This window comes from Myxocyprinus asiaticus, chromosome 44, assembly GCF_019703515.2.
Source record: "Myxocyprinus asiaticus isolate MX2 ecotype Aquarium Trade chromosome 44, UBuf_Myxa_2, whole genome shotgun sequence".
NCBI classification, from domain to species: Eukaryota; Metazoa; Chordata; class Actinopteri; order Cypriniformes; family Catostomidae; genus Myxocyprinus; species Myxocyprinus asiaticus.
In genome coordinates, this window is record NC_059387.1 from 23,304,346 (window position 1) to 23,323,953 (window position 19,608).

The 19,608-nt window shown below is 40.4% G+C and overlaps 1 protein-coding gene across 1 annotated transcript in view; it reads right to left on the bottom strand.

Moving 5' to 3' along the window:
• Positions 1 to 19,365, bottom strand: part of LOC127434608 (zinc finger homeobox protein 4-like) — a 76,046-nt gene extending 56,681 nt beyond the window's left edge. Inside the window, exons 1-3 of the mRNA XM_051687449.1 lie at positions 19,241 to 19,365; positions 1,981 to 4,580; positions 395 to 897 (exon numbers count right to left, since the gene is read on the bottom strand). Of these exons, the coding sequence (XP_051543409.1) occupies positions 395 to 897; positions 1,981 to 4,534 (3,057 nt within the window). The 5' untranslated portion in view covers positions 4,535 to 4,580; positions 19,241 to 19,365. The remainder of the gene's footprint in view (positions 1 to 394; positions 898 to 1,980; positions 4,581 to 19,240) is intronic.
• Positions 19,366 to 19,608: the final 243 nt, after the last annotated feature.

A 19,608-nucleotide genomic window follows, 5' to 3' on the forward strand; every position in this document is an offset into this window, starting at 1 on the left:
AAGTTTGATTTCTGAAAGGCATCATGTAAACAGGCTGACTGGCATATTCCTGTCTTTAGAATCTTTTCAGGAAAGAGACAGAGGGAAACTGGGAAAAGGGCGAGCATGGAAGGGCAAATCAAATTTACAGCTGCCCTAATGACATCTGACACCATAATAAAACCAAGGTGCGAGAAAACAAATGTTCTTTGTTTACAATCTTTTTACTGAATCAGCTGTCCATCTCAGCTGTCTCTTCTATCCAATTAACATTTTTAAATAGTGAAGAAATAGATACTGTAGAATGCAATACATGTAAGATAAAACAAACTGAATACAAATTTGACACAAAGAACATACAGAATTAGGAATGTGTGTCATGACACATTATGATATAAAGTAAAGCAGTACTGACCTTGTAGACTTTCAGAGCAGCTTCGTGCCTCTGGTTGGTCGCATGCAATCTCAGCTTCTCCACACTGTTGCTGTAGTAGTCGCAGGCGTTGCACTTCAGGTGCACAGGATTGCCAATGGCAATGCACTTGAGACGCCACTGGTTGGCTTTGCCACCTTCCTTGATGTGGGCCACCAGCTGATACTTCTGCATGTGCTTGTCGGTCTTGCAGTGGAGTTGGAAATTAGCCTTGAGCTGCGTGTTGTAGTTGCACAGCTTGCATTGGTAGACATCTCCCATCACAGCCCTCCACTCCTCTTCCGGAAGTGATCGTTCGGCCGTCACGTGCCCGCTCAGGGCCTCCAGGCTGTCGGAGCTGAATTTGTTGCACACTGCACACTGGAAGAGTTTCAGCAGCGGGTCACTGATGCAAGGTGACAGCTCCCCAGCAGAGAGGATGGACAGGTCATCACCCATTAGCTGACCACTCGCAAGACACAGCTCGGCAGGCAGCTCATTATTTACTGCAGGGGCAGAGAGAGAGAAAGAAAGACACAGGGAGAGAGAGAGGGAGAAGGGAAGAGGTGGGGCAGAGAGTCACAGGGAGGAGAAAAAGAGAAAATAGTTTTTTATTAAATAAAATTTAAAAAGAGCTGAGAGACTGGTGCAGGGCACCCATACAAAAGGATTTAATCAAATAAAGCCCCAGTAAGGTGTGTGGCTTTTAATAAACCTTAACTATAAAAAGCTATAATAGGACTGAATCGGGATCAATTACAATCATCCCTTTCAATTTCTAAACTCCCTCATCAGATAGCTTTAATTACTCCTACCAGGCATTCCAGAGTTTGTATCCAGAGTTTTCACACTTTTTTGTTCTTTCTTTAAAGACGTGATATAAAAAGATCCTGCCTTAATAGTAAAATAATAATAATAAAAAAAGGTCAGCTAATTGTTTTTTAGTGCTTTGATCTCTGTACTTTTACAAGTGAGATAGATAATTTTCCATACCCTCAACCTACTGGTAAAAAGCTTTTAATTTAATAATTACACAAGATCAAGTCAAGGTACAAATACAGCATTTTGTTAGACACAACATTTCTAAGTTAAGTTGCCTGTTGGATAAAAGGCAATGTTATTTCTGGAAACAATATTTCTTGACATGCCAATGTATATGTGTCAGCCTATATTTAGTATGGAGGTAAATATCCATGGGTTGAATGCACAAGGGTATAAGTTTTCAAAAACAGATACAGGGAGGATGTATTTGTTCTGAGCCAACTTAGTGAGAGTAAAGTTTCTGCTGCTAGTGTTGTGTGTTGGGGCATTGTAATAACACAGAGCCTACGGGCAATCTGCTCTTTATAGTCCATGTTTAGATTATAATTTTTTTCTGGATAGAGCAGAGTATTAAGCTGACTTTAAAAATTAGGAAAGAGATGTTAAGAATAATTCTAACTCAGCAGCTCATAATATTTCTAAAAAAATCATACAACTGGTTGAGAACAGGATATAATAATGGCAGGAGTGAAAAGATGAGAGCCAGTGTGAGAGAGAGAGAACAAAAGAAAGTGAGTGACAAGCATGTCCAAGAGAAAACTACTCACCATGACCAGGAGCCAGAGCTGCGGCAGTGCTAGGGTCAAGCTGGAATGGGCTGATCATCATCTGTGGGTCTGAAGGGTTCTCTAGTTTCATCCCACTGAGGCCGATGTTCTGGGCCAGGTAGTACTGGTAGAGCTCTGCCTCAGCTGGTGCCAAGCCCAGATGTAGGTTGTGCTGGATCTGCTTCATGTTCTGCTGTAGAAGCATCATGTTGTGCATGTGTTTCTCGCTTGTCATGTGAATGCGCAAGTTGCGTGCTACGTTGGTCTCATAGTCGCAGACCTCGCATCGCCACGTGGGCTTCTGTTTTGGTTTGGATGGCGAGGGCGTGCCACATCCACTCAGGCTGGTGTTCGAGACAGGAGCGGTGTGGTTGTAGATGGCTTCCGTTCCTCCATTCTGCAGTGTCTGCACATTGTTGAGGTGCTTGTCTGACTGCATGTGTATGCTAAGGTTGCCTTTGGTAGTTGTAGAGTAGTTGCACACCTCACAGCGGAAAGGTTTGTAGCCACAGGTGTAGCTCTCGCCTCGAGCTAGTCGAGGGTGAGGCTGACCCGTGCGACAATAAACACAAGAGCCTCCAGACTCTGGGTGCTTCTCCTTCATGTGGGCATCCAGGGTCTGCTGGTACTTGTAGTGCCAATTGCATTTAGGGCATTTTAGCGTCTTGCAGGAGTTCCGTGAGTGCATCATGGTCATATGACCACCGAGTGAACGAGAGGAACCTAAGACAGTGTCACATTTGGGGCATTCGATCCCGCTTCCAGGAGAGCCCTCTCCTGGGCCGGGGGTGCCAGGGGTGCTGGGCGTGGCAGCATGCTGGTGCAGTGGGCCTGGGCTCTCATCGTCCCGTCGCATTAGGTCAAGAGGAAGAGATGGTGGTGTGCCATCTCTGCCGCCATTGGAGTCACAGCCATCTTTGCTGGCTCCACTAGTAGAATCATTGCTGTAGTCCAAAATGGCAGCAGCTTGCTTTGTCTTCTCTAGGTCATTGGCGACAGTCACAGAGGAAGTAGTGCCCCTTTCAGTAAATTTTAGCACATTGGACGATAAAGGAGAAATGCTTTGGTTTAAGAGAGAGAAATCTTTGCTACTGGTATTATCCCCTAGTTCACCAACACCATCATCATCAAGCTCATTTGAATACATGTCATCATCCTCCTCAGCATCAGTGACATCTCTGGGCTCACTTTTGATGGGGAGCTCGCCATTCGCATGCAAAGTGCTAATGTCCTTCTGCCGTTCACAGTTGCTCTCCTGATCCCTGCACCCAGCCCCGGGCGAAGAGTGCTGGAGAGACGCGGAGCTAACGGGGGACTTAAGTGCCGAGGTGACCACGTCCCCAAGGTTCAGTTCAGCCTTTGGCATCTGGGCACTCCTGGGTGACTGGTCTGCAGAAGATGCCAAACTGGCACTTCCTTTCAGGAAGGCAAAACCAGCCTGCAGGGAATCACCATTGTCCATGTGAAAGGTATTCCACAGGCTGCAAATGCCTGGATCAGGGCCCATGAAGTTTGCAGTAGAAAAGTGGGGTAACACAGAATTGTTTTTTTTTGGTTCCAGAAAGCTTATAAGAGGTTCTTTGTCTTTACCAATGCCCTGTATGATGGCAGAGACATATTTATTACTAAGGAGCTTCTGCTCCTGCTCATTGAGGGTCATCCGATGATCATGCACAGCATGGGTTACAAATGACCTACTATAACCAAAAGACAATTTGCACAAGAAACACATCAGAATAGGTTTTCTTTTCCCATCACTAATGCACCCATCAAATTTAGACAAGTCCACATTGTTTGGAACATCTTTGGACACACAGGAGTTTTTGGCTGAGCCATCAATGGTAAGATAGTCTTTTTCACTCTTGTGTCGGAGATCGTAGACACGGAAACTGTGCAACACAGGACCATCTCCTGCTAATGCTGAGGTATTTGGGAAAGACTGATTGGCGATAAATGGTTTCCCGAGGGATGAAGCAATGTGAAAGGTATTGACCACTTGTGGATAAAAGGACATGGGGGCTGTGGCAGACTGCTCAGTCTTTTCCCCAGCATCAATTTGGTAGTTTGAAAACAGTGCTGGGGAAAAGAGGCTTTTGACCCCCGACTGGGCGTTCTGGCCACCTTCTTTGGAGTCCTCAAGAATAAAAGCTGAGCCATCGGGCTGGTAAACTATGTCTCCTGTCAGGTTCTCGACATCGCTGTCCTCGAGGTCACTGACCTCACTCTCATTTTCATCCTTCAGAAGAGGAAGGCGAGCGTTTGGGCAGTGGTGTTCCATGTATTTTTGTAAACTCGAGAATGAAGTGGCACATTCGTTGCAGGGAATTTCTTTAGTGGCAGCACCTACTGCATTCTCTGTGCTCAGTCCCAATACAATCTCTCTCCGGCTCTCCTCCGTCCTCAGGTTGTCGTCCGTAGGGCTGTTTTCCTTGTCAGGCTCCATCCCAGGGACTTTCTCTGGCACCTCATTATCAAGATGTGTCGTCTGACGTAGCTTTGAAATCTGCTGCCCATTTTCCTGCCTTGAGAGAGAAGGGGAGTCACGAGTTTCCATGGTAATCGCTACATGGGGATCTCATTTCATCCAGCCTGTTAGGGACCTGCATAAATAAAAAAAAATAATAAAAAAACATTTAAATACATGTTTCTTAGAAAACAAATTTAGGAAATACACTAAAATAATAGACACTTTTAATATAAGCTTTTAACAACTAGAACAGCCAATGCAGTCAAAATCAATCCACACAAAAGTGTCTGTGAGCCTCTTTATTACTGCAACATAATTACAATAAGTAAAGACAAGTGAGACAGCCTACCAATTTCAAATCATGATCACTTTGGCAGAAAGAGGCAGTATCTCTTTGGTTCCTCTGTTACTCAGTAAATCAGCATACTCTAAATATTCCCTCTTAAAGATTCCCCAGCAGGTATCTAACAAACCCTGATTAAGTAGCCATCCAAATTCTAACCCACACTTTGGCCTCTCTGACAATCACCCCAAACTCAAATAAATATTTAGCACACCCAGTCCAGTCATCCCACGAAAGCCATCTTGCAATGTCTTTCTTTTCTCTCTCTCTCTCTCTCTCTCTCTCTCTCTCTCTCTTTGTTTTTCATCTTTTTATCATTGGCAATTCACAAAAAAATCCTAGCACATAAATCAAACCATTTGAAATACCACTGCAATGTTATCTTTCCTGGATGGCTTCCCATCTCCCAACCATTCCTGTCTCAATCAGGGTCTCTTCTGCCTTTCACAAATCATATGCACACCTTGCTTATGTAAACCCTTCAATCATATTTCTTCTCTGCCATTATGGGACCAGAGACAATTTATTTCCCCAACTGGTAATGCAGATTCCAAGACTGGGACTCGACACATAGGCCTGGATATTAAAACAGAGTGGAATCCATCTACCATGTATAGTGTCGGCGAGTGAGGCCTGTTAAGAAACTAGCTAGAAACCCAGATGCTCCAAATTTCCAGCATTACAGGGTGATAGCAGTGTGTGCAAAACAGGTAGGTACCAGATTTGTGGTAAAGGCCAATAATGACGGGTTCACAACTGCTGTGCTTTCAATTTAAATGAGATACACTCAAGACGGGTTCAGAATTTAAAAACTGTTGCCCTGTCTCCTGCGCCATGCTTTACTTTCTAATTATTCTCAAGAATAAAGGAAATCTGATAATAGGTTATTGAACAAGATGCAATTTGAAAAGCACATTTTCTTCCAAATGTGAATGAGGGTGAAAGATGATTCAAAGTTAAACACCAATTAAAGCCATGCATTCTCCACCTAGCTATGTGCAAAAAAAAAAAAAAAAAAAAAAAAAAAATTCATGAGATACCTTTTGCTGCAATACAAAGCGATTTGGGGATTAATTTAAAACAACTGCTGGCTAAATACATTTGCAGAGGAGATCTTTTGGTTATTAGACAAGTGAATGATATAAATTCTGTTTTTTCCTATACTCAAATCAAGTGTAATATTGGCAGCAAGCCTGCTAGGGAAAACAGAGATATATAGAATAAGAATAATCACATCTACTACAAAATACAGGATACACTACCTAATTAATAAACAGAAAATACAATTTTGTGATGAACAGTTGTGGGTTATTTGCACAATGGACTGCTGTGAAAATAAAGACCTGAAATCCTAAATGCTCCGAGAGCAAATTTGCTTGGTAATTAGTGCAAAATGACCACCTATTACCATTAGCTTAACACAAACACTGAAAACACTAAAAAGAAAAAGGTGTGTGTGTGAAGTGGAGAAGTGGGACAGGGGGGTCATTTATGCAAGGCGAGAGGAATCTGCATCTCCAAAAACACACGTTTGGCAGTGAAGTGAGGGCTAGATTACAATGTTCTCCAGTGATAATTTCTGCATCTCCTGGTGTAAGATCACAAGGCACATCACAAAGCCAGCAGCTGTGCCTTTAGGGCCTGTTGGAGCTGGGTGAGTGTGTGAGCCGCACACAACATTCCAGCGAATTTAACACAAAATCCACCGCACATCATAAAACTAGCAACCTTCACAAACACACACACACTACCCCTCATGTGTCTACCTTGTCAGCGGCTGTCTGTAATTTGTTTCTGTCAGGATTCAGCCTTTAAAACGTATCAAATACATTATGGAAGATGTAATTATTCTGCCAGCTTACTTATTTATTTATTTTTTTTCTTCATATTTTTACATGGCAGAAACGTCCTTTAAAATTTAATTTATGCAAATATTTTGTGCCTTAGAGTGTAATGTGGGCCCAGACATAAAAAGCACAGTTTGAAATTAATTATGTATTCCTTGACAGTTGAAGTGCTGTGAGATGCCTCCTCTGGATATGCATATGTCTTAAAATTTTTGGCTATGCACGTGAATCATTACATGGTTATGAATTATAAAGCAAGCCACAAAAGAGCTAAACAGCTCAGAGCTACGCTTGTTTTGATACGAGGCAAGTATACAGGGATACTGAGAGCACCTCCAGCTTTCATATTGATATTCCACATCAGACGACATTTCATTGACAATCAGCGGTGAAGCCTGGCAACTTAAATGTGACCAACAATTTCTTCTTGAAAAATCACTGTTTACTACAGCAAGTCACTGTGTTTATCAAGACATCTTCAAGCACTCAAGATGTCTGACGAACCCATAAGAATGACTGTTTTACATCATTGGCCATCTTTTTAAAGAATTACAAGCAGGCATCTCTTCAAAGCAGTAACAGAAAAGACAATCTCAATAGTTAACATACTCTCTATCCACCCTAGAAGAAAGAAGCTAGTCTAAAGTACATACATTTCCTTAAAAAGGGGCTCAATGTTCTTTTGTCTGCTTTTTTCCCCTGTTAACACCTTTTTGAGCAATGTGCACCAAATCTATAAACTATTCTATGATTCCTCCAACATGTTGTAACTCAACTGTGAAACAGCTTTTCTCTCTTGTCTTACTTTCTCCCTTCTATTCAGTCTACTAGACAAAAACTACAGAAAAAAGAAAACAAATACTAAGATATTTTTCTTGTAACCGGTAGAGCGCTCTCTCAAAACGAGGACAGATCTCATTGCATGGAAATGGCTCCCGTTGCCATTCGAAAAAAAAGATGGCAAACAGTGTTTCTACCTCTGTTTTTTAATTAAGACTGTCTCTGCATTTCTCTTGGTGCTCTGCAAAGACTCTGCCTGTGAAGTGATTAAAAAGAATGTGATCTGATCAAGAGACAAGAATAATAGAGTAGGAATGCTATGTTTGCCAGAGTGTAGAGTTCTTGGGAAAAAGAGCCAGGAGACTCCCCCCAGATCCAACCCACACCCCCCCTAAGAAAAAGAATTTCACTCACCCTTTCTACCCTAAACAGTTTTCCTATTTAAGGCTTTCTTTCTTTTTTCTTTTTTTTTTGGGGGGGGGGGGGGGATGTAGACAAATGTTAAACCTTAGCAAGCAAATGTGTGTAGTTTATTGTAGTGCAACTGGACTACGACAGGACAAATAAAAGGAAAAATAAGTACAACATCTCTGAATTAAATTTGATTTAGGAAAGGTCACCCCAGTCTCTGCCAGGGCTTTTCTCAACAAAAAAAATCCTCGATCAAAATGTCATAGTGAGTTAGGGAAAGACAAAGGAGAGTCACAGCATGCAAACTGCACATATATCTAATCCTAACAAAGCCATGAATGGGCCTTCACAAGTCTAATTATACTTGTTTATTTGTTGCCATGTAGAAAGTACTGATGAAAAATCCATCAAAGTGGTATTATACAAACATCAAGAGCTTCTCTGGCCTCCGAGGACATCGGGAGGCCTAATTCTTTCTTGTTTAAGTCCAAAAAGCGGGAAGAGGGAGAAAGAGAGTAGAATAAAAGTAGTTTTGCATGACCCTTTTTTCACAAAGGCTTTTCCCAACCCTGTCAATGCCCAGAGGTGTAACAGTAGAGGCAGGAGAGGAGTTCTCCCCTGTGCCATAACCACATTTAAAGGCCTCATTTTCAATACACACCATATCATTACTGCCGGGTGTGGCAAATCCACATCAGCAAAACAACATCTATTTAGCTGTGGAATCTTGTTGGACAAATTACCTGGAATCACACAATTCAAAGTACAAAAATTCTTAATTTTGAGAAGAGAATTCTTTTAACTGTGAAACTCACGAATCTTTAAAGGTTTGAGAAAAAAGAAGTTCAAGAGCCAAAAAAGTATCATAGATAGATTTGAAATTTAAACTAAAAAGTCCTGGAGAGAAGTTACTTTGATTTTGCTTAAGACCCTTTAAATGGGAAGAAGAAGAAGAAGAAGAAGAAGAAGAAGAAGAAGAAGAAAAAAAAAAAGAGTATGCTATGCCTTGGTCTTGCTTGGGTTTATACAACTCCCTCTCCCATTTGAAAACTTTTAACAGAACGGCCAGTATCAAAAAGAAACATAATCTACATAGCTAATGTCTTTCTTCAATTCAAAGCAGAGAAGGCTGCAGTTTCTCTTTGCTGGCAATCTGGAAACCCTCTGGAGTTAATTACGCCTGATTCGAAATGAACCGCACAAACAAAGGCCAGTCTATGTCCAGACTATTATACTGCATTAACCAGCTTTAAGCTTCCTGCGGATCGTGCGGAGGCTCTTCCATTGCCCTCCCCTACCTTCCCAGCACAGAGAGAAATGCCTGCACACCCAGGATTAATGAAAAGTACCGTAAAAAGAATGTGTGACGACCTCTCCTGACACAGTGCAAACTTTCAGTCCAAGTCACCAAAAAGGGGAGAAGGTAATTAAGTTTGAAAGAAAAGGTCCTCGCAACAAACAATGAGGCTGTGTCTCTGGAGGAGTGCAGGGGGGGTGGGACAGGGGGGCCAAAAAAATCATTAACATTCTTTTTCAACTGTGAAAAAGAGAAGGGGTGGGGGGAGGGGAACGTATGCTGGCAGGTTCCCCACTAGTCTTCCTCTTTAGCCTTTTTTTCACCCCACATCTGGTTTCGCATCTTTTCTCTCTGGTGCCCATGTCCACGTGATGGCAGATCATCCCTTTAACTCCACCTCTCCTTTGCTGCCGATCTGCACTCAGTGGACAGCTTTGCAAAGTTAACTTCACCAGTTAACTGCATTTTAACTCAGATCGGGTTAGAGAGTGTCACAGAGAGGGGTGTAATTAAAACAATGCATGCCTTCCCACCTGAGACACATCAGCCATCATTGTTGTTTGTATTTTGCAAAGAGAAATAACCCAGATGCAAATAAGTTCATTATACTTGCAAACTGTATATACTAACCCTAACTTTGCCAATTCCCCTGGCAAGTCTTATGGCTTAATTAATAAAGCAGATGTATTGTTTCCACACTCACACAGTATACAAATGACACACAAACAAATGAAAACATGCACAGATGCTGACAGAAAAAAAAATGAGTAAACACACTCAGAGACTCTGAAATCTGTAGACACAAAGGCTATACGCACATTTCTCAAAAGAGGCACTGACTAAAATAAAAAGTCGTTTTCTCTGATTCACTGGCTTGACATAAATTCATCTCGTGATCTTTCTGCTGTCCGCACAAGCGCGAATATGTTTGCTTTCTGCTTTTTTTCGCAGGAGGGGAAAAAGTTTGAGCTTTTTCTTTGTGTGTGTCTCTGTTTTTTTTTTTTTTTATTCTCAACAAGAAAGCAGAGAATCTAATTGTAGCTTTGCCAGTCAGTGTTCAGTAATCACCCTATTTCTCTAGTTTTTGCAGAGCAGGATTAGAGTTAAAATGATGACTAACTAATCCCTTGATTTCCCTGTGCTAAATAAATATTAATCTACTGGTCAAACATGTTCTTGTGGAGTACAATACATTCAATATGAAAGTGCTTAACAGTTACATAAATTGCAGTTTTACGCACATCTGTTTGGCACTGCTCACTTCCAATACAATCCAAAATAAAAAAAGAAATAAAGGGAATATATAAAGTGAAATTAAAAACCATACAAGACAATCCTTGAGATGTTGTCTGAAAAAGTGGTACTAACTTATTAGTGCTTCAAATGAACCAATCAAATGCTTTATTTATTTGCTATGTTTGTAATTAAGGCCTGTAAGAACATAGCCTCTATAGTCTAGACATAAGTAGGTACCATTATAGATACCCTATTGTGAGAGTAGTAAATACACACATAAACACAAAAACACTGGCCAGACATATTACACCTCTGAAAAAACAAGCAGAAATTAAACACATGTGTCTAAAAATATACCCCATTAAGCCTGTTGGACAGGTGTTATATTTCAATGGTCTTCCCCTCTTAACTAACTTTAAGCTGATGAATGTTTTGACACTCGAACGTGTAGGCCAGGAGTGGTAAACAGTCGCCATTTCCAACTAGAGCCCATTTTTCATTCACAGATTTTGACCTTTATGTGCTGTCATTTTCCCTGAGTAACAATAAAAGTTTAAAGTTCAAGCTGCTCAGTAAAGACGATACATCCAGCTTCTCGGTCCTGTAATTATCTAGTATTATAAACATAATCACAGGCCAGGTATCCCTGCGTGCATTTAAACAAACGTTTTAAACAAACTCTGTTCTGACAGCTGTTGCGAGTTTACCCCTCTATGACCACAAAAAAACATTTGTTTTCAGTGCCATCATGGGGTCATTATTTCTTTAAGAAAGGAACCAGAGTATTCCGCTTGAAAAGTGTACACTTTAATTGGATTTCATTCCAAACAAACAACTGTCAGATGTAATTAGAATGAGTCGAAATTAGGGCTGCAATATTCCTTTATCAAATAAACAGAATGTCACGCAAACTACCGATTCAATTTTCAAAGTTAATTTCAACGAATCTGGCAGTCTGGGAGCGCTCCCTGCAATCAACAGACAAAATGACACACATACTAAAATGATTAATCCTTTTTTTAACTCATTAAAAAATCATTAATTTAATTGCATGGTATAAGAGAGCCAAACATTTTTTATTTCTTAGATGAAAAGGGCAAGAGACCGAAAAGTATATGTAAGCAGCGCTAATGAAGAGAAATATTAAAAGAGTCTGTGATTATTGCCACTTTTGCCATTTGAAAGCCTATATGGGTCAGTTTGGCCCGGCTGCAACATTATCAGAGCGCTGCATAAGTGAGGCCACACACACGTTATGCTTTTCAGATCACTAAGTCCTCAACAAGACACTGGGGGTATTTTAAGGTCAATGACAACATAAAAGAGAAAACAAGCTCTAGATCAGCATAACTGCCAACTAATTAAAGCAAATAAAACACATTATACCAACAGCTCTGAATAGTAACAGTCAGGGGAAAGAATTATTTGTTTTGCTATCAAATGCCATGCAGTAATAAGCATAAAGCTGTGGTAAGGGAGTGTTTTGAAATACAAAGTCCAGATGCAAGCACATGAAATGGCACATATACATTTGTTTCAACAAACCTCACAGACTATGGCATTAATGGAAAATAATCTTTGCTTTTTCAAATAATCTTTAAGCCTGTCTCCCCCCATTCTTCATCAGATTTAACAGCTCTCCATTCCATCGTTTGCATGCATCACTTGGTCTTTGCAAAGGTCTCTGATTTGATTTTATATGAAAAACCCCAAAGGACCCCAATTTTACATAATGGTTTTTTCAAACCGTTTCCATAGATCTTTTTTATTACACTTTCAATACTTTCTTTAATCGTCCATAACTTAAACTGTTAAGGGTATGCAAGCTGGGCAGCCTATTGTCTCCGTAAAACTAAAATACATTTCTAAAGAGGACAAGGTGAGGCAGAACATTTTTGTTACTTCAAAAGCCAAAAATACAGCAAAAATTGGACAAGACAAATGTGATACTTTGGTCTTTTTTGTATTTTATGGATACGATTTTTTTGATGCGAGCTCTGCGGGTCGCACATTTAATCTTGTTCCTTCTACTCGTCATTAAAACTAAAGAGCAGATGACCCACACCAGGACACTGAGAACCCACACAAAACCAGCCTTCAGTCCCAGTCGCTCATCTGCACTGATGGAAAGTCTAACCCCCTTTAAAGCAAATAATTAAAGATGATTCCAATGCAGATGCCAGACCAGAGCGAGACAGGATATGCGAAGTCTAGTATTAACCAAATACTTCTCTGGGGACTGTTGCAGCTTTGCTCAGCCTCTGCACTAACACAAACAGTGGGCCAGTGTCATGTCTGGAAAACTGCTCTTTACTTCACATACACATAATACACACACAGGTGGAACAGCCATGTTAATATCCTCATCACAGGGCCAGATGAGCTGCATGAATATTCATGAGGGCAGGCTCTCATTTATCTGTTTACATAAAGCCCTAGTGGTCATACATATTCAATTATGGTCTCATCTCTCTCTTTACGACTAATGGGCTTGTTATCCAGCTTAGATTACCTTAGATTGGCAATGATTGGCATATGATTTCTCTGAGTGTACATCTGTCTGAATAGTGCATCTACATGGTTTTAGAATGTGATCACTGAGGTCGACCTTTGCTCGCTATTAAGAAGAGAAAACGTATAACTGTACTTGGACTGTTACATCCATGAAACAAATCACTTCACAGTTGGCACTTCACATAACCATCCCTTTTCAAATCTTGGCACGATCCTTTGTCAAGGAGGTGGTAACCCTTTAACGTCCAATCGATTGCTTTACAGCAATACTGTGATCTATAGAGACACAAATTACATTATCTCATGGTAGGAAAATTTCAGCTTCCTGAAGATTCCAGCATAAAATATTTTGCTACTTTGAAACGTAAGACAGACTTAATGTCAAACGTGTACCCGTAAATGAAAATATTTTTCTTCACGGCTCCAGTAAATCCTTTCAGATAAGATGAACTTATTTTTACATACCCATTGCAAATAAACAGACACAGCTGAAAAACATCATTAAGCAGGGACCTCTGCAATGGTGACTAAACATGTACCCAAAAACTCCACAACACAAGTTTTGCTTGGATCGCAAAGACTGCTTCGTCACAACCCGGCCAGCATACTTGCCAACCCAGGAGCGGGTGTACAATTCTGCCAGATTAAATAAACACAGCTACGTTTATATACACAAGATGTCTTTTCCAACCTGAATTGTTGCTTAAAAAAGCTCAGAGATTCTCTTATATTTTGTGCACAACACAAGACCGATGTTTTAACACATGCAGTCCATCCTGTTGATTTCCATAAATCACTGCTTTTTTCTAACAGATGCATAAGCGCTGCTTTAGTTGGATTTCCATATTCTTTTTTCCCTCTTTTTAATATCCTGTAGAGAAGGCGTCACAAAACCAAAGAAGGCCTGAGAATAAGAAGGGGAAAAATCCCCTTCTCCGATGAGACACAAGCTGACAGTAAAAGTAATATAATCCTGAATGGCAGAGAACCAAGAGCAACAAAAACATTTAGATAACTGCGCACAAAAATGAAAGTTCTCAATGAGGACAAAAATTACATTTCCTCACGATAACAAGTCCTTCCCATAACAACCCTTACAATTGTTTGAAATGTTCGTGTCCTCATCAGTCATGTGTTCTCACACATCGAGGAAATCGTGTGTAAGTTGCCTCCTTGCCTCCTTACAAATGATGAGATGTTTTAACTACATCCAAGCTGCGGAGTGAAGAGAACACATCTCGAAGGGACAGTGGGGGTGGACAGGGGGGTGTAAAGGACAATCCACTGCATTCAAGTTTCACTTGGCAACCGGGCCCACATCAAAATCTGGTTGAGCTTGTCAGTACACGCCTGATCCAATCAGACGCTAAAGCATGACATGTCTGACTGTGAGCCCTGTTTGAAATGCACAGACGTGAACCGTCATCCACGGTGTATCCTTTTCTTTAGTGACGAGGTTAAAAAGAGTGACACCGCCACCTTTCACAATTGACTCAAAGCTACACTTCCTTTTCACCCTTGGAACTGTTAGAAAAACAGGCCAAAAAGAAAAGAAGAATAATCGTTTTGTTCATGATAACCTGTGAGCACTTATCCCAACTACAATTCCTTTTCCTTTAACATTTGCATATGAAAGGATATAGGGTTATAGTCTCTAAAAGGTCAGTGAAAGATGATCAAAGCCTTACAGAATGCAAGAAAACACTGGAAAATTACTATCGTGGCAGCTCGTGTTATGATGTCAGTAACACTGAGATCTTGAAAGCATGTAGTGCTCACGTAACCATTCCCTCCAAAACAAAAACTAAAAAGAGTTAGACCATCCTCTAAAACATCTCATCTATAATATTTGAATGCTGTATTTAGTCTTCCATTTTTCACACACACAAAAAAGTTCAAGATTTGAATGTTTTGCTAGAAACAACAAAAGGGTATATATATATACACTACCGGTCAAAAGTTTTGAAACACTTGACTGAAATGTTTCTCATGAACTAGAAAGAAGTATACACATATCTATCATTCACAATCAAAACCTTTTACTGTTTAAATTGAGACCACTGCGAAAAAAGCAAGCAAAAGAAAAAAAGAAATCTCATCTTTGCAGAATACTCTCTTAGTGTGCCTGAAAGCCGCTGAATAAAGCATAGGGGCTGCTATTTACCAGTTGAGAGAGAGGCCATTATCATACATATTACTTCACATGATGACAAAATCTGTAGGCATCTTGGGAGGCTTCAGGAATATGAAGCACGGGCCTGTTGTCTCAAGACCTCGTCAAACATCTTTGGGGACAACCAGGGCCTAGAAATAAAGGGAGAGAAGGCACTGTTTCCATCTCGCTTTCATCTAAGTCACTCAGTCAACCATTCAGTGTCCCATTCAAAGCCGCTGTGCATTATGCAAAATAAAAAGCTAATCCTTTTCTGATGCTTTTTACACTTGTACGAACCCTGCATTCCCTTTCCTGAAAAGCAATTATATCAGTTTACATTTCTGTCAAAAAACAGGATTACTGCAGGAGAACTAGCACGGCACCAGGCTTTCCCCATCTATAGCTGAAGGAAACTAGAAATTATCTGAGACAGTATTTTTTTCCTCTTCTGCTTCCTTCAAAATAAGTGGAAAGGCTTTAAGAATGTGATTTAATTAGCCAAAGGGAAAAGAATAGATCTTTAGTTGCTGTGGAAACTCTTTCTGACCTGACCTTCTCATTGCTAAAAGCCCGAACAGAAAAGGCCTCAGTCTGGTCTATTAATCAGAAACAAATTATGAAAGAATGTTGTCGGCCTGAATAATGCTGTCTATTCTGTGGTGAAAACAGCAACAGCCTTTGCTCTCCCTTTCCTCGTCGACAGCCTGGCATGACGAACGGGATCAGGAAGACCCTGGATTTGCATATGCAAATTCCCACATAAGGGAAACATGTCTAAACAAGTGTTATTGTGAGGCGCATTAAGTAAATCGGCATGTTTTTTTCTGTTTTGGGGGGCCAACGTAGTCAGGGCCATTAGTCAGCACAATTAACCCCATCTCCATGGCTACTAATGAAATTTTGCCATGGTACGACTTAAATTAGATAGCTGGTTATGCGTTTCCACCATCCAACTCGAAATCCATTATTTGTCCCAGAAACAATGAGCCATTTGTGCTCAGCTGATCTCCACCAGTTGAACAAACCTTTGAGTTAACAATTTGCATATGTTAATAAAATTAAGTAATTACATGAAACATGCATGCACTTTCCCTAGGCACAGTGGAGCTTGAACCCCATCCAAGTGTTTAACCCTTCAGAAAGCCTCTAAGCAGGGGAGGCTCTTGCTGCCTCAGAAATGCCTCGGGGCTGACACAAAAAGGCCACCCTTAATACATTAAGCCAGCTCCTGACTTCTCAGCTTTCCACCCACTGCTCTGCGTCCCAGGCCAAGTACTGCATCCTCCGAACCAGATTCAATTGGGCCGACAACAAAAGTCCTACAGTTCCTCTAAGTACAATGTGACAATTTTTTCAATGCCGTCTATGGCATTCATGAGGAGTACAATCACACACACATGCACAGGAGGTTTTTAAACACTGTGTTTGGGAAACCACAACAAGCACCAGCAAATAAGAGCATAATAATCTGTTTTGCAACTAGCTACAGTATCTGGCAGTGTTGACTTTTTTTGTGATCGCATAAATCATTCTTGTGGTAAGATTCAAAAGTCTGTGTACAACAAACCTTAAAACACTTAGTTAGAAAATGATAAAATAAAAGATTGACAATATAACACCCCAACGACACTGAGCTTTTAAAATAGTAATAGACAGGGACTCTTAAAGGAAATCTTACAGTCGCAGCCAGATTTAAAAGGCCTTTGTCCTGCACCATGTACATTTTTTTCTTCGGTGCAGGCGAAATAAAATTGGTCTGTTCAAAGGTTTAAGATCAGACCAAATGGAAAAAAACCACTCTGAAAAGAATAGTCCAGATGGTGCATGATAAATAACAAATTAAAAAACAAAACCTAATGATAGACAGCAAAAAGCTCGGAGGACTATGATAATATCAGGGTTAAAGAAAAAAAAAATCTCCCCTGCTCCTTTTCAGCTTTCCTGACCAACAATGAATTTCCATGACTGCAACGTAATAACAAGCCATGCTCCCATGGATTGAAGCTCTTGATGCTCTAGATGGTTCATATTGCCACATTCTAAAATAGAAACTGTATTTTCTATTTGCCCCCGAACAAGGCCTTTAAGGAATAAAATGTTCTATTGCAATCTATGAGGTGAAACTGATTCCAACATTGATGATTGTCTTTTGATTTTTAATGATGGACACTGTCAAAATATGTGCATATATATTGTGTGTGTGTGTGTGTGTGTGTGTGTGTGAGTGTGGGTGGGTTTGGGTGGTTTACGAGGAAATTATTTTAGGTAACAAACTGGTAATGACAAGGGTATTATGCTATAAATGTGGTTTATGAGGACCTTTCTAGAGTCCCCATAATTCAAATTGCTTTAAAAAAATACTAAACTAAGTTTTTTTGTGAGGGTTAGGTTTAGGGTTAGGGGATAGAATCTATAGTTCGTACAGTATAAAAATCATTAAGTCTATGGAGAATCCTCATATGGATAGCCGCACCAACATGTGTGTGTGCGTGTATCTGTGTGTGCGCGCATATGCCTGTGTGTCTGTGCATGTGTATGCAAACATCGGCTTGCCAATGTGAGTGTGTGTGTATTTGAACAGGGCTTCTCTTTTACAACTATCAATACTGGGATAACCACGTATTAGCATTCACCCAAACATGCAGTCATCTCACTGCCTTTTAGCCAAATTGGGTGTCTTAATGTCACAAAGCAGTGGCAGTCAACCCCTGCGCGTTGCCATAGGAGTTTTGGTAGTGAACAGCAAAACGCTGTGATAGGCTTGTAGCTAGCCACGCTGCAGAGGCAGAGTTTAAATCATCCAGCCTCTTCTATTAGACTTGAGACTCATTGAGGTAGAAACCATAAAGAAATGAAGAAGGGAAATTTAATCCCTGAAATATTGATTTGCACATTAATATCATATAGGCAGTAGGCAATTTTGCTTCATGGAAATGACACTTTGTCAACCCTAGAAGAAGCCTCAGCCAATCTTACTGCAGAACATGTCTGAGTCTCAAGAGTTATTAAAAGCTTCTCTCATTGGCTTCACAATATTCAGAGCAGCCTGGAATCAATCTGCACACTCTATGAAATTATGTGGATTCAAAAAGGCAAAACATCTGAAAAACACTCTTATATTAAAAAGAAACAAAACACTTAACACTTACGATCATAAAACATGCGTTGCATAAAAACACAAATTTAAACTGCATTTAAATTAACAATACAATGACATACACTGGTAACTAACTGCACAACATTTATCATCCTTAGTTTGCTGTATCCCTATGTGACTGTAGATTGTAGACACATCCTGTAACTGATCCTTAAATAATAATGTATACTAAAAATATGATTCTTGCAGCTAACTGTTGTTGCCAAATAGCACAATTGCTAACAGGAACACACAACCATTTATGCACTAATAAAAACACAAATAATTTGAGTAGAAAAAAAAGGAGTTTAATATGATTTAAATACAGAAAGCAGTGCCTTTGTTTACATGCAATATAAAAACATAATAATAATTATTATAATAATACAGTGGAAAAATATTACATTTATAAAAACAAAAATGTTGCACAAAATTGTTGTCCTTAGAGAGAAAAGCTGTACAGATGCCCGATCCAATTCCAATTTGCACACAAATCCAGGTATCCACAAAGGATAGCATTACTACAAAAAGCAAACAAATCCACTTTGTCTAATGAAGAAAATAATCAAAAGCCCCTCAATTTAAGAAACAAGCACGCATACTGCCAACAGTAGAGAGTAAGCCCCAAAATAAATTTAAATCCTATAAATACAGTGATCCAAGCAGTGAAAATCTGGCGATTTTGTTGGAATAGAGAGCTGAGACCGCAGACACACAGCGATACACACCGCGGCTCTGTGCTCTGCCTCCCCACTGCCTGCGTTTTTTTTTTCTTCTGTGCTCTCAATGGAAGCGATCGATGCCCTTGTCACTGTCGCGTTCCAATCGGAGCCAAGACTCTGTCTCACACACACCATCAACCCAAAAGCCAAGCGCTCACCACACATGCCACGCTCTTCAATGCCAATGTTAACGTTTCACACAAAAAAGGGGAAAAAATAAGAAAGAAAACTCTGAACTTTAAGAATCTACCGACTTCCCACCGTATCCTTCTATAAACTCGGAGACAATTCACTCATAAAAAAAATAAAAAAAAAAATGAAGGGAATGAAGGGAGAAGACAAGGCAACTTACGGGCAAGACGACAGAGGTAGTTTAAACGCGGAATGGGTTTTTGATGAAAACATGAATCGTCTCGGTCCTTTTCATTCCATTTTTCTACGTCTGCCACAGACATGAAGGACTCCGGGATCTGGCAGAAGGGACCCTCGGCTGCGGTTACAGTTCAGTCCCTCCTATCGTTACCATCATCCGAGCCGCAGCGTGGAGAATCTCTTTTACACGTCGCAGGTAACAGTAAAAATGTACCAGGACGCATCTTCTAATTAAATTAAACGGGATGAACTGTAGGCTACACCTTCTTGTGTATGTCTTAAGATAATTACTTAAAACATCGGTCCGGAGCGAGGTGGTGTCTAGCCGCCGACGTCGCGGATAAAATG